The following is a 14143-nucleotide window of genomic DNA, read 5'->3' on the forward strand; positions in this document are numbered from 1 at the left end:
GATGGGATGCAGCAAAAGTAGTTCTAAGAGGGAAGTTTATAGCAATACAAGCCTACCTCAAGAAACAAGAAAAATCTCAAATAAACAATCTAATCTTATGCCTAAAGGAACTAGAGAAAGAAGAACAAACAAAACCCAAAGTTAGTAGAAGGAAAGAAATCATAAAGATAAAAGCAGAAATAAATGAAATAGAAACTAAGAAAACAATAGCAAAGAGCAATAAAACTAAAAGCTGGTTCTTTGAGAAGATAAACAAGATTAATAAACCATTAACCAGATTCATCAAGAAAAAGAGGGAGAGGACTCAAATCAATAAAATTAGAAATGAAAAAGGAGAAGTTACAACAGACACTGCAGAAATACAAAAGATCATGAGAGATTACTACAAGCAACTCTATGTCAATAAAATGGACAATCTGGGAGAAATGGACAAATTCTTAGAAAGGTATAACCTTCCAAGACTGAACCAGGAAGAAATAGAAAATATGAACAGACCAATCACAAGTAATGAAATTGAAACTGTGATTAAAAATCTTCCAACAAACAAAAGTCCAGGACCAGATGGCTTCACAGGTGAATTCTATCAAACATTTAGAGAAGAGCTAACACCCTCCTTCTCAACCTCGTCCAAAAAATTGCAGAGGAAGGAACACTCCCAAACTCATTCTATGAGGCCACCATCACCGTGATACCAAAACCAGACAAAGATACTACAAAAAAAGAAAATTACAGACCAATATCACTGATGAATATAGATGCAAAAATCCTCAACAAAATAATAGCAAACAGAATCTAACAACACACTAAAGGGATGATACACCATGATCAAGGGGGATTTATCCCAGGGATGCAAGGATTCTTCAATATATGCAAATCAATCAATGTGATACACCATATTAACAAATTGAAGAAGAAAAACCATATGATCATCTCAATAGATGCAGAAAAAGCTTTTAACAAAATTCAACACCCATTTATGATAAAAACTTTCCAGAAAGTGGGCATAGAGGGAACCTACCTCAACATAATAAAGGCCATATATGACAAACCCACAGCAAACATCATTCTCAATGATGAAAAACTGAAAGCATTTCCTCTAAGATCAGGAACAAGACAAGGATGTCCACTCTCACCACTATTATTCAACATAGTTTTGGAAGTCCTAGCCATGGCAATGAGAGAAGAAAAAGAAATAAAAGGAATCCAAATTGGAAAAGAAGATGTAAAGCTGTCACTGTTTGCAGATGACATGATACCATACATAGATAATTCTAAAGATGCCATCAGAAAACTACTAGAGCTAATCAATGAATTTGGTAAAGTTGCAGGATACAAAATTAATGCCCAGAAATCTCTTGCATTCCTATACACTAATGATGAAAAATCTGAAAGAGAAATTAAGGAAAAACTCCAATTTACCATTGCAACAAAAAGAATAAAATACCTAGGTGACAAAAGACCTGTATGCAGAAAACTATAAGACACTGATGAAAGAAATTAAAGATGATACCAACAGATGGAGAGATATACCATGTTCTTGGATTGGAAGAATCAATATTGTGAAAGTGACCATACTGCCTAAAGCAGTCTACAGATTCCATACAATCCCTATCAAATTACCAATGGCATTTTTTACAGAACTAGAACAAAAAATCGTAAAGTTTGTATGGAGACACAAAAGACCCCAAATAGCCAAATCAGTCTTGAGGGAAAAAAATGGAGCTGAAGGAATCAGACGCCCTGACTTCAGACTATACTTCAAAGCTACAGTAATCATGACAGTATGGTACTGGCACAAAACAGAAATATACATGAATGGAACAGGATAAAAAGCCCAGAGATAAACCCATGCACATATGATCAACTAATCTGTGACAAAGGAGGCAAGGATATACAAAGGAGAAAAGACAGACTCTTCAATAAGTGGTGCTGGGGGACTTCCCTGGTGGCGCAGTGGTTAAGAATCTGCCTGCCAAAGCAGGTGATACGGGTTCGAGCCCTGGTCTGGGAAGATCCCACATGCCATGGAGCAACTAAGCCTGTGGGTCACAGCTACTGAGCCTGCGCACCTAGAGCCTGTGCTCTGCAGCAAGAGAAGCCACAGCAATGAGAGGCCCGCACACCTCAACGAAGAGTAGCCCCCACTCGCTGCAGCTAGAGAAAGCCCGCACACAACAAATAAGACCCAATGCAGCCAAAAATAAATAAATTAATTAAAAATAAATAAATAAATAAGTGGTGCTGGGAAAATTGGACAGCTACATGTAAAAGAATGAAATTAGAACACTCCCTAATGCCATACACAAAAATAAACTCAAAATAGATTAGAGACCTCAATGTAAGACTGGACACTATGAAACTCTTAGAGGAAAACATAGGAAGAACACCCTTTGACATAAATCACAGCAAGATCTTTTTTGATCCACCTTCTAGAGAAATGGAAATAAAAACAAAAATAAACAAATGGGACCTAATGAAACATCAAAGCTTTTGCAAAGCAAAGGAAACTGCAAACAAGACGAAAAGACAGCCCTCAGAATGGGAGAAAATATTTGCAAATGAATCAATGGACAAAGGATTAATCTCCAAAATATATAAACAGCTCATGCAGCTCAATATTAAAAAAACAAATAACCCAATCCAAAAATGGGTAGAAGACCTAAATAGACATTTCTGCAAAGAAGACATACAGATGGCCAAGAAGCACATGAAAAGCTGCTCAACATCACTAATTATTAGAGAAATGAAAATCAAAACTACAATGCGGTATCACCTCACACCAGTCAGAATGGGCATCATGAGAAAATCTACAGACAACAAATTCTGGAGAGGGTGTGGAGAAAAGGGAACTGTCTTGTACTGTTGGTGGGAATGTAAATTGATACAGCCTCTATGGAGGACAGTATGGAGGTTCCTTACTGGGTCATATGGTAATTCTAAAAATAGAATTACCATGTGACCCAGCAATCCCACTACTGGGCATATACCCAGAGAAAACCATAATTCAAAAAGATACATGCATCCCAATGTTCCTTGCAGCACTATTTACAATAGCCAGGTCATGGAAGCAACATAAATGCCCATCGACAGATGAATGGATAAAGAAGATGTGGCACATATATACAATGGAATATTACTCAGCCAGAAAAGGAATGAAATTGGGTCATTTTAGACATGTGGATGGATCTAGAGACTGTCATACAGAGTGAAGTAAGTCAGAAAGAGAAAAACAAATATCGTATATTAACGCATATATGTGGAACCTAGAAAAATGGTACAGATGAACCAGTTTGCAGGGCAGAAATAGAGACACAGATGTAGAGAACAAATGTATGGACACCAAGGGGGGAAAGTGGCAGGGGGATGGTGGTGTGATGAATTGGGAGATTGGGATTGACATTTGTACACTAATATGTATAAAATGGAAAAGTAGTAGAACCTGCTGTATGAAATAATAAATAAAATAAAATTCAAAAACAGGACATGAATAAATGAACTTGAATACAGAAAAAGAGAAAAAATCAGTGAAACAAAGAACTGATTCTTTGAAAAGATTAATAAAATTAATAAACCTCTAATAAGATTAACAACAATAAAAAATAAAAAGAAGACACAAGTTACATAAACCAGGAATGAATCACTACAGACCCTGCAGAGATCAAAAGGATAACAAGGGAATACTGCAAAGAACTCTACACACATAAATTAGATAGCTTAGTTGAAATGGACCAATTCTTCAAAAAGCACAAACTACCACAACTCACCCAATATGAAATAGATCAATTGAATAATCCTATAACTATTAAAGATATCAAATTCATAATTTAGACTATCCCCCCATCCCCAGGCCCAAATGTTTTCATTGATGAATCCTTCCAAACATTTAAGGAAGAAAGATGATCAGTTCTACACAATCTTTTCCAGAAAATAGAAGGGGAGCATTTTCCAGTTCACTTTATGTGGTCAGCACTAACCTAATAGTAAAACATGGCAAAGGCATTACAAGATTAACAAGAACAATGATAATAACAATACTAGTACCATATGACTTCTATGCTTAGATCAGCTTCAGCTTCCTATGAGAATGCTTTTCATAAGTCGAGGTCATAAGTAGAGGCTTATTTTATGCAATTCTTTGTGAGTCTTTGTTATTGTTGTAGCAATGTATTTTCCCATCAATAAGTAGTAAGAGCAAAAACTGTGATCTTAAAATCATTATGGTAAAAAAAAATCATTATGGTATGTGTCCATGTTCATAGCAGCATTATTCACAATAGCCAAAAGGGAGACATAACTCAAGTGCCCACTGATGGATAAAAGGATAAACAAAATGTAGCATATATATACAGTGGAGTATTATTTAGCCTTAAAAAGTAAAGGAAATTCTGATACATGCTACAACATGCGTGAACCATGAGTACCTTATGCTGAGTGAAATAAACAGATACAAAAGGACAAATATTGTATCTTTCCACTTACATGAGATACCTAGAGTAGTCAAATTCACAGAGACAGAAAGTAGAATGGTCTGGGAGCAGTAAAGGGACTGGGAGCAGAGTAGAGGGAAAGGGGAAGGAGGGAATGAGTAGTTGTTTAATGGGTATTGAGTTTTAGTTTTGCAAAATGAAAAGCATTCTGGCGATTGGTTGCACAACAGTGTGAAATTAGTTAACCCTAATGAACTGTACACTTAAGAATGATTAAGATAGTAAATTTTATGTCTATTTTACCACAACTAGGAAAAAACACTATTTTAAATATTATAGTAACATATCCTTTTTAAAATAAATTTAGGATAACTTCTTTAAAGTGTTGGGGTCATGTTTGAAAGTGTTTGATGCATATTTCCAAAGTGTTCATAGAAGCATGGCACCAATTTATACTCTTATCAGCAATATTTTTTTTAAAAGCCTATTTCCCCACACTTTTGCCAGCACTGGATATTACCACTGGTGACAAGAGTCTCAATAGCCATCTTCCTCAGTTTTTTTTTTCCTTTTAGCTGGACACAAGACGGCTTAGAATAAAGATTTCTTCTTCCAGCATCTCTTGCAGCTAGATGTGGCAATATAACTAAGGTCTAATGATGGGAGCTAAAAATAATGGTATGTATAAATAAAAATAATGGGACCTAAAAGTAATGGTATGTGCAGTTTCTGGAATGTTTTCTTTAAGTAAAGGGCATGTCTTCTTTCCCCTTTGTACCTGCTGCTCAGAATGTAGATATGGCTGATGGATCAGCCACCATTTTGGACACTGATTTCCACATGAAAGCCACACGTGGCACAGCAACAAGATAGAAAGGGTCTGAGTCTCTGACACCTGGGACTGCACCGTGGGCTCTGGATTACCTGCCTCCAGACTGTTACATTGGAGACAAATACATTTCTAAATTGTTTAATCTATTTGCAGCTGAATTTATCCTTCAGCTTTAGTCTTCTTTATCATATAAGAAAAATGAAAAAATAAGATCTTAGTTTTGTTATACATAGCTCTTTGTCCACTAAGAGATAAAATTCCTGGAGTTATTGCTACTTTTAGCTAAGCAAAGGAGAGAACACAAGGAGAGATTTTTTTTCCTTTCATATCTGTGATGGCATATTGCTAGGGTTCTTCTCAATATTAAAGAGTAAATTCATTATCATCACCTTTCTCTTTAATTCAGAGATTGTCTGGAAGATAAAGTTGGTAAGATCGACAGATGTTTATTGAAATACTCTATTCATTTGATACTTGGAAAGAATGCTTAGGTTTTAATAGTGATGCTTTAGAGGATTTTAATAAGGATAAAAAACCAAGGTGTCAGATCTTTCTGATTCTTTTAGTAAAACTGAACTGAAATTAGAAACTGGATCTAATATCTCTAGTCATTTTAAGCCTTGTTACTCTTGTGGGGTGGGTATGGGGAGGAAGCATGGTGAAACTATGAAATCTGTGTTGATGTTTTCAAACTTGAGTGTGTATTACAATCACATGGGGAGCTTTTTTAAAACACAGATTGCTAGGCCCCATGCCTCCAGGATTGGCTGGCCACATTCATTTTGTACAGGAAGAACAGCAAAATGAACAATTCTGGTGTACAGCTGCCTTATTCCAGGCATTTTGCCACCATTTTATGGTACCTCTGCCAACTCAAGGGGCCAGGCAAAATATTTAGAAGGAAACAGGAATGGCAAGAAGCATAGTGCATTGTACTTATTCAAGGTCACTGCTTAGTTTTCTTCAGGACTTTGGACTGATTTTCATCAGACTGATTTCTGTCAAATTTAAACTTCTGCTTATTCCCACAGTAAAAGCATCATGTAAAACCCAATCTCTGCTTCAGTGCATCCAGAGAATGTTCTCCTTTTGGTATTAGAGAGTGGAGCCACATGTCCTCATCTAATCTCTTTATAGATTAAATGATGCAACTGAATTTATATCACACTGTCCTGGAGAACATTCAACCACTATAGCAGATATTCTTGGCTACATTTCAGCAACATGAAAATTGCTTTAACTACTATTCCTGATCCACCAATCTCTTCCTCTTTACTGTCTTTAGCATTAACTCTGAATTAGGATGTATGTTGTTGAAAATAAATTTCCAGCCACAGGATGAATTTATAGATGAGGTCTCTTAACAGTTGTTTCCTTTAAAGAGGGCATTGCACATTATCAATATTTAACTTGGTGCTTACCCACTCTGAGTATTTTATTTACAATTATCAAGTTATTATACTGGTTGTCATTTCTCTCGTAAATTTTTATCAAATAAAATACCTCCAAGTGGAAAGTTTTCATTCTCTCACCTCAAACTCTGCAGCCAGGGCAACAGCAGAAGGATAGATGAGACATAACTGAAATTTACTGATGTGATTTATTTTCTTATATGGGTTGGAGATCTTATCCCATGAAAAAAATAGGGAAATAAATTTAGAAGGCAGTTTAAAAATTGTTCGATTTTGTTGTACAGATTAAAAAAAAATCTGAGATTCAAAGAGCTTAGATAATTTCCTCAAGATCAGATGACTAGACTGGTACTGACTCAGTACTAGAAATGGGCCTCCTAGTGCTTTGTAAAATCAATATTACGTGAAGTGAACTGAATCCTAACATTTCAAAGCATGTACAAATCATTATAATTCTCTTAGGTCTATTTGATGAGAATTTTTTTTAAAAAACTGATAATTCAGATACACTTTGGAAAAATGCACTAGAGGATTTAGATACTGATGTCCTTCCAAACAGTTCACTAAAATGTTTGATTTAAAACAAGTAAAACCTATCATTAATGATGTATTCCTGCTGACTTATGAGAAACCATAAGTAAGTGATAGAGGGAGAACCTTGGATAAGTAAGTGATAGAGGGAGAACCTTGGAGAAGCGATGAAGATGAAGAGAAGCCACAGGGGAGATAAATGGCCCAGTTGGAATGGTTTGGAGTAAACCTTTTCCTTAATAAATTTCTCAACATTCAACATTCTTATATTTCAGCAACTACATTTATTGTTCAGACTTATTTTCTGTTCACTTCATATTGTTTCCGTGGTTACTTAAGACACATATGGATAAATGTTAGCACTGATGACAATAATACATTTTCATGGCAAATTAGTATTTGTTTAACTAAATATAGTTAATAAAAATGATTGTGATTTCAAAAACACTTTAAATATTAAATTTTTATTAGTTAAGGAGTTATAAAGAATAATTGGGTTGCTAAGACAAGGGAAATTTTGAATGAAATTTGGCTTTAAATGACCAATTTTCATCTTGACAAGTTCTGTGGGCATACAACGATATGGCTGAATGAACTTAGGACAAAAGCAAACAATCAATCGTGCCAAATTCATTAACTTCAGCTAACCCACATGCCAGTTTAGTTAGATAAAACACAATCAAGTCAGATGACTGGAGTGAGAAATACTGATGTTTTATTTACTCAAGGCTTTAAGTGTAGGCTTGAACACATCACCGAAAGGGGAGCCTCCAAAAGAATGTCAGAAAACCATTTCTCTGCTTTCACCTTGTCTTTTTGGCCTTGCCCCCTTGTCTCTGCATTCTGAAACCATGTGGATGAAGTGAATTCACTTCCTTCCCTTTCTGTGACTGAGGGAAGAATCAGGTTCATTATCATTAGTCTGCTTCAAAGTTGTGAATTAGGTCAGACTATGGAAAATATTGGTAGCAGCTGACTGTTCTAGAAAAAGAATTACATCAAAATCTATATGTTGTCTCCAAGTTTGGCTCTTAGCCTACAGAGAAATGATTGATAAAAATAAGATCTAACATGTATTTTGTGTTTACTATAATTATAATATATACAATTACTGCTTAATGCATATGTTATTTAGTCCTTAACACCACCTAATAAGGTAGATCCACTTATTATTAATATTTACATTTTACAGATGAAGAAATAAAGGCAAAATAAGTTTAAGCTACTTGCTTAAGATATGCAACTTCTCGTTGGTAGAGTTAGAATTTAAAGCCAGAGATTTAAACCCGAATCTTAATCATTCTACTCTTCTTCTTCTTGATAGAGCTCAGGTTAGAAGTATTTGAAAAGAAGACAATTTGTGTGAATCAAATTACTCATGGAAATTAAAAACCCATGCAAAATAAGAAATATAGCAGATGCATTGAGATAATAGTCCATCTGGTTATTTGGAAACATGAATTGTAATTATAACTTCCATAAATAAAACCCTGAAAGTCTAGTATCTGAGAAATACAGGGATAGAAAATATTTTATGAGATATTCTAACCCATTATTTGTCTTAACCCAAGGATGACTAGACAAAAATCTTGAAAGTCATTTGAATTTCTGGGTTCTTTTTTCAACAAGTATTTGCTTGTTAGTATTATGAACAGTTTAAAGAATTTTAAGATACAGTTCTTATCTTCCTGGAACCTACTGTTAGAAAAACTGGTCATTCACATTACACATTAGATGACCGAATGTAACAACATAGGGCAATTCTATTTAGTTAAGTATCACAATGAATACTACAGACAACATACCTTTGCAATCCCTTTGCTAGATGTATTCAAATAGGGGTAGAGGAATGTGGACCAGTTATGAGAAGTTTGTGAAGGAAGTGAGCTTGAGCTAGGACCTGAATGTTGGGTAAGATTAAGAGAGTGGCAAAGTGGGCATACTAAGTGGGAGGTAGGATCAGCTTGGTATGTTCTGGAGAGAGTGAGGAGACAGCTGTGGCTGGAACAAAGGAATGTAGAAGGTACTCTTAGGCTTAGGAGTTTGGAGTAGACCTTAAAACAGCATGGAATCATGGAAGGCTTTAAGGAGATATTGAAGTGTTTTAGGATGATAATAACAAAGATATGGAGAAAAGATTGGAAAGGGACAACCTCAAGTTAGGAGAATGGTTAAGGGGCTAGAGCACGAATTCTGGTATGGTGCAGGAGATGTGAAATAGGATGAATTGTTTCTGCCTCCTAAATGTTTGTCAGTCAAGCCGACTGATGTCAGGGCTATTTCCTGGGAAGATAAGGTGGAGCCACAACAAACTGTGTCAGGAAAGATAAGATCCATAACTCAAAATTCAAGAGGGCAGATCTATTCTTCAGGTTATAGGGGCAAGCATGGGGCTGAGAACTAGAGATGAAGCCAAAAGGAGTTGGGTAAAGGCAAGATCTGACCAGGAAGTGAGGAGATAGTATGGGGCAAAGTGAGAAGGTTGTGAGAAGGTGAGAGTTTTCATGTAGGAAGTTGTCTAAAGCTCTTTGAAGGGGGTGCCAGTACCATGATCGCTAACAGTCATTCTAAGCAGAGAATGAACAGACAACCATCACCATAGCTTATGAAACATTAGTGTATTGCAGTTGACAATAGTCTTGTTGGACATCGACGAGTCACAGTTTTAGGACCTTGTGAAACCTAAATCAGCTCTAGGAGCTTTCTCAGAGTTTTGTTTTTCTCTGAAATGACAGAATATTTTGGATGACCACAGGTTTTGCATGATCCAAGTTCCGAACCTTAGAGAAGGTTGCAAGATGGGAATGAATTCAAGAAACTTGCAAAGCTGACTCAAAAATTTAAAAAATGGAGTAAAATCTAAAATTACAATCATATAATTTTAGATCAGAAAGAGACTTTAGAAATTTTTTATAGTCTTCCACCTAAGCTAGATTCTCAAAAATAACATTCACTATTGTCCTTTAAAAGTGTTTTTATATCATCAAGAATATTTCTGTATATTTTACAGTATTTAAATTTCTGCCTTTTATAACAATAGATTCGATTCACAGACAAATGTTAACATTTGCACTATCAAGCACTTTATTATAAATCCTACTGCTGTGATCACATTCATTGAGATAAATTAAATAGGGAGATTTAGATGTAGATGATGCTTTTTTTAAAAAAAAAATCTAAAATCTATTGCCTAAAAATACAAAAACTTGTTTTAAATGATGTCTTGCAGAATTCCAATGAGAAATTTCTAGCCTAGCTAGTAATACCATCTATAGTTGTACTCTACATATAAGTAGGTGTGAAATATTTAAAGTGTAAAATCTCATCTGTTACTGCCAAGGAGAATAGCTGACAGGGCTACATGAAGTCATAAAGAGCCAGTGATGTCAGCCCCAGTTGGGAGACATTTTCAGGAGGCTTTGAAAAGAAATTTTTTACTTAGAATCTGAATACTGACCATGTGCATAGAAGGACAGGGATATTCTGCTATTATATTTTCTGTCTAGCATGAGAAAATGAACAACTATAAAAACTAGGATGATGAAAAAGAGTGATCCATGAAGGATCAGGATATATTTTCTACAGCAAAACCTGGCTAAGCTTTTTGTCGGATCTCTAGAGACAAAATGACAATAACACCAGGTTCAAAGGAACCAACTGAATGAGTTCATATACATGTATTTATGTTTATAAATTAATAGAATTATAATCTTATTATTTTACTGTCACTTTAATTGAGAGAGGTAGCATTTTTTGCAGGTCTTTTTTCTCTGCTTTCTTCTTCTGTTGTTCTCCTCTCTTGTGATCTGCTGAGTATCTTTAGAGTTATGTGAGAGAGGTTTTATTATAAGCCAAAGACATTGGATTCGTCTTTGTGACAGGTTTTTCTTCACCAAGTTGAGTACCTCCTGGCTCATTTGCCTTATTATTTTTTCTTAGTAGTTTGGGCATGAGGAATATTCTTAAAACCATATTAGAGAAGCAATCATAGAGATATATTCTGAAATAAAATCGTATTTTTCTCTTCATAGAAAAAGACCACAGCAATTATCAACACATCCTAAACAATCTGTTTTCTCTGGAGAATAAATTTTCTGCTCACAAAATAGCTGTACATCCCATCTTGTTCTAATTATAGTTTAAGTCATATAATGAACTGTGAAAAGAATGTTCCATGCCAGTGTACCCTGTCCCCATACTAAACAGCTTTGCAGTAAATGTTAGTTTATCATTCCTTCTTTAAAATGTGATTCCCATGGTTCCTTTGGAGGTAGCCAACTACAACCTCAATGTTACTAAATCATCCTTTGCTTCCTCTTTCAGCTACTGTGGATGTCTTCAGATGTGTGTACCACTTTCCAATATAAGTGGCATTCTTTGATTTTTTATAATAAAAATATGGAAGTAAATTTATGAATTGTCTGCTCAGTGTACAAAACAGCATGATACATTTCAATTATGCTGACATCAGTGACTTGCTAGTAAGGTGCAAAGCTGCTGTAAGAAATTTTCTAAAAAAAAAACACCAAAAAACCTAGAGACAAATGACAATGAAAACACAACGATCGAAAACCGATGGGATGCAGCAAAAGCAGTTCTAAGAGAGAAGTTTATAGCTATACAAGCCTACCTCAAGAAACAAGAAACATCTCAAGTAAACAATCTAACCTTACACCTAAAGGAACTAGAGAAAGAAGAACAAACAAAACCCAAAGTTAGCAGAAGGAAAGAAATCATAAAGATCAGAGCAGACATAAATGAAATAGAAACAAAGAAAACAATAGCAAAGATCAATAAAACTAAAAGCTGCTTCTTTGAGAAGATAAAAAAATTGATAAACCATTAGCCAGACTCATCAAGAAAAAGAGGGAGAATACTCAAATCAATATAATTAGAAATGAAAAAGAAGAAGTAACAACTGACACTGCAGAAATACAAAAGATCATGAGAGATTACTACAAGCAACTCTATGCCAATAAAATGGACAACCTGGAAGAACAGGACAAATTCTTAGAAATGCACAACCTGCCAAGACTGAATCAGGAAGAAATAGAAAATATGAACAGACCAGGCTTCCTTGGTGGCGCAGTGGTTGAGAGTCCGCCTGCTAATGCAGGGGACACGGGTTCGTGCCCCGCTCCAGGAGGATCCCACATGCCGCGGAGCGACTGGGCCCGTGAGCCATGGCCACTGAGCCTGCGCATCTGGAGCCTATGCTCCGCAACGGGAGAGGCCACAACAGTGAGGGGCCCACATACTGCAAAAACATAAACAAAAAAAAATGAACAGACCAGTCACAAGCACTGAAATTGAAACTGAGATTAAAAATCTTCCAACAAACAAAAGCCCAGGACCAGACGGCTTCACAGGAGAATTCTATCAAGCATTTAGAGAAGAGATAACACCAATCCTTCTCAAACTCTTCCAAAATATAGCAGAGGGAGGAACACTACCAAACTCATTGTACGAGGCCACAATCACCTTGATACCAAAACCAGACAAGGATGTCACAAAGAAAGAAAACTATAGGCCAATATCACTGATGAACATAGATGCAAAAATCCTCAATAAAATGCTAGCAAACAGAATCCAACAGCACATTAAAAGGATCATACACCATGATCAAATGGGGTTTATTCCAGGAATGCAAGGATTCTTCAATATACGCAAATCAATCAACGTGATACACCATATTAACAAATTGAAGGAGAAAAACCATATGATCATCTCAATAGATGCAGAGAAAGCTTTTGACAAAATTCAACACCCATTTATGATAAAAACCCTGCAGAAAGTAGGCATAGAGGGAACATTCCTCAACATAATAAAGGCCATATATGACAAACCCACAGCCAACATCGTCCTCAATGGTGAAAAACTGAAAGCATTTCCACTATAATCAGGAACAAGACAAGGTTGCCCACTCTCACCACTCTTATTCAACATAGTTTTGGAAGTTTTAGCCACAGTTTAGCAATTTAGCCAAGTTTTAGCAATCAGAGAAGAAAAGGAAATAAAAGGAATCCAAATCGGAAAAGAAGAAGTAAATCTGTCACTGTTTGCAGATGACATGATACTATACCTAGAGAATCCTAAAGATGTTACCAGAAAACTACTAGAGCTAATCAATGAATGCACTCTGGCATTCCTATACACTAATGATGAAAAATCTGAAAGTGAAATCAAGAAAACACTCCCATTTACCATTGCAACAAAAGAATAAAATATCTAGGAATAAACCTACCTAAGGAGACAAAAGGCCTGTATGCAGAAAATTATAAGACACTGATGAAAGAAATTAAAGATGATACAAATAGATGGAGAGATATACCATGTTCTTGGATTGAAAGAGTCAACATTGTGAAAATGACTCTACTACCCAAAGCGATCTACAGATTCAATGCAATCCCTATCAAACTACCACTGGCATTTTTCACAGAACTAGAACAAAAAATTTCACAATTTGTATGGAAACACAGAAGACCCCGAATAGCCAAAGCAATCTTGAGAACGAAAAATGGAGCTGGAGGAATCAGGCTCCCTGACTTCACACTACAGTACAAAGCTACAGTAATCAAGACAGTATGGTACTGGCACAAAAACACAAAGATAGATCAATGGAACAGGATAGAAAGCCCAGAGATAAACGCATGCACATATGGTCACCTTATCTTTGATAAAGGAGGCAGGAATGTACAGTGGAGAAGGGACAGCCTCTTCAATAATTGGTGCTGGGAAAACTGGACAGGTACATGTAAAAGTATGAGATTAGATCACGCCTGAACACCATACACAAAAATAAGCTCAAAATGGATTAAAGACCTAAATATAAGGCCAGAAACTATCAAACTCTTAGAGGAAAACATAGGCAGAACACTCTATGACATAAATCACAGCAAGATACTTTTTGACCCACCTCTTAGAGAAATGGAAATAAAAAC

At 35.7% G+C, this 14143-nt stretch overlaps 1 protein-coding gene across 2 annotated transcripts in view; it reads right to left on the reverse strand.

The window, feature by feature from the left end:
• DCBLD2 (discoidin, CUB and LCCL domain containing 2) overlaps positions 1–14143 on the reverse strand; it is a 168889-nt gene that overhangs the window by 116817 nt on the left and 37929 nt on the right. The window contains exon 1 of one of the 2 annotated variants that reach the window (XM_060297955.1): positions 12271–12393. The exons of the other annotated variant lie outside the window; for it this stretch is intronic. Coding sequence (XP_060153938.1) covers positions 12271–12358 — 88 coding nt within the window. The 5' untranslated portion in view covers positions 12359–12393. Of the gene's footprint in view, positions 1–12270; positions 12394–14143 lie in introns of those variants that run through there. 2 annotated transcript variants of the gene reach the window in all.

This window comes from Globicephala melas, chromosome 4 (assembly GCF_963455315.2).
Source record: "Globicephala melas chromosome 4, mGloMel1.2, whole genome shotgun sequence".
Taxonomy (NCBI): Eukaryota; Metazoa; Chordata; class Mammalia; order Artiodactyla; family Delphinidae; genus Globicephala; species Globicephala melas.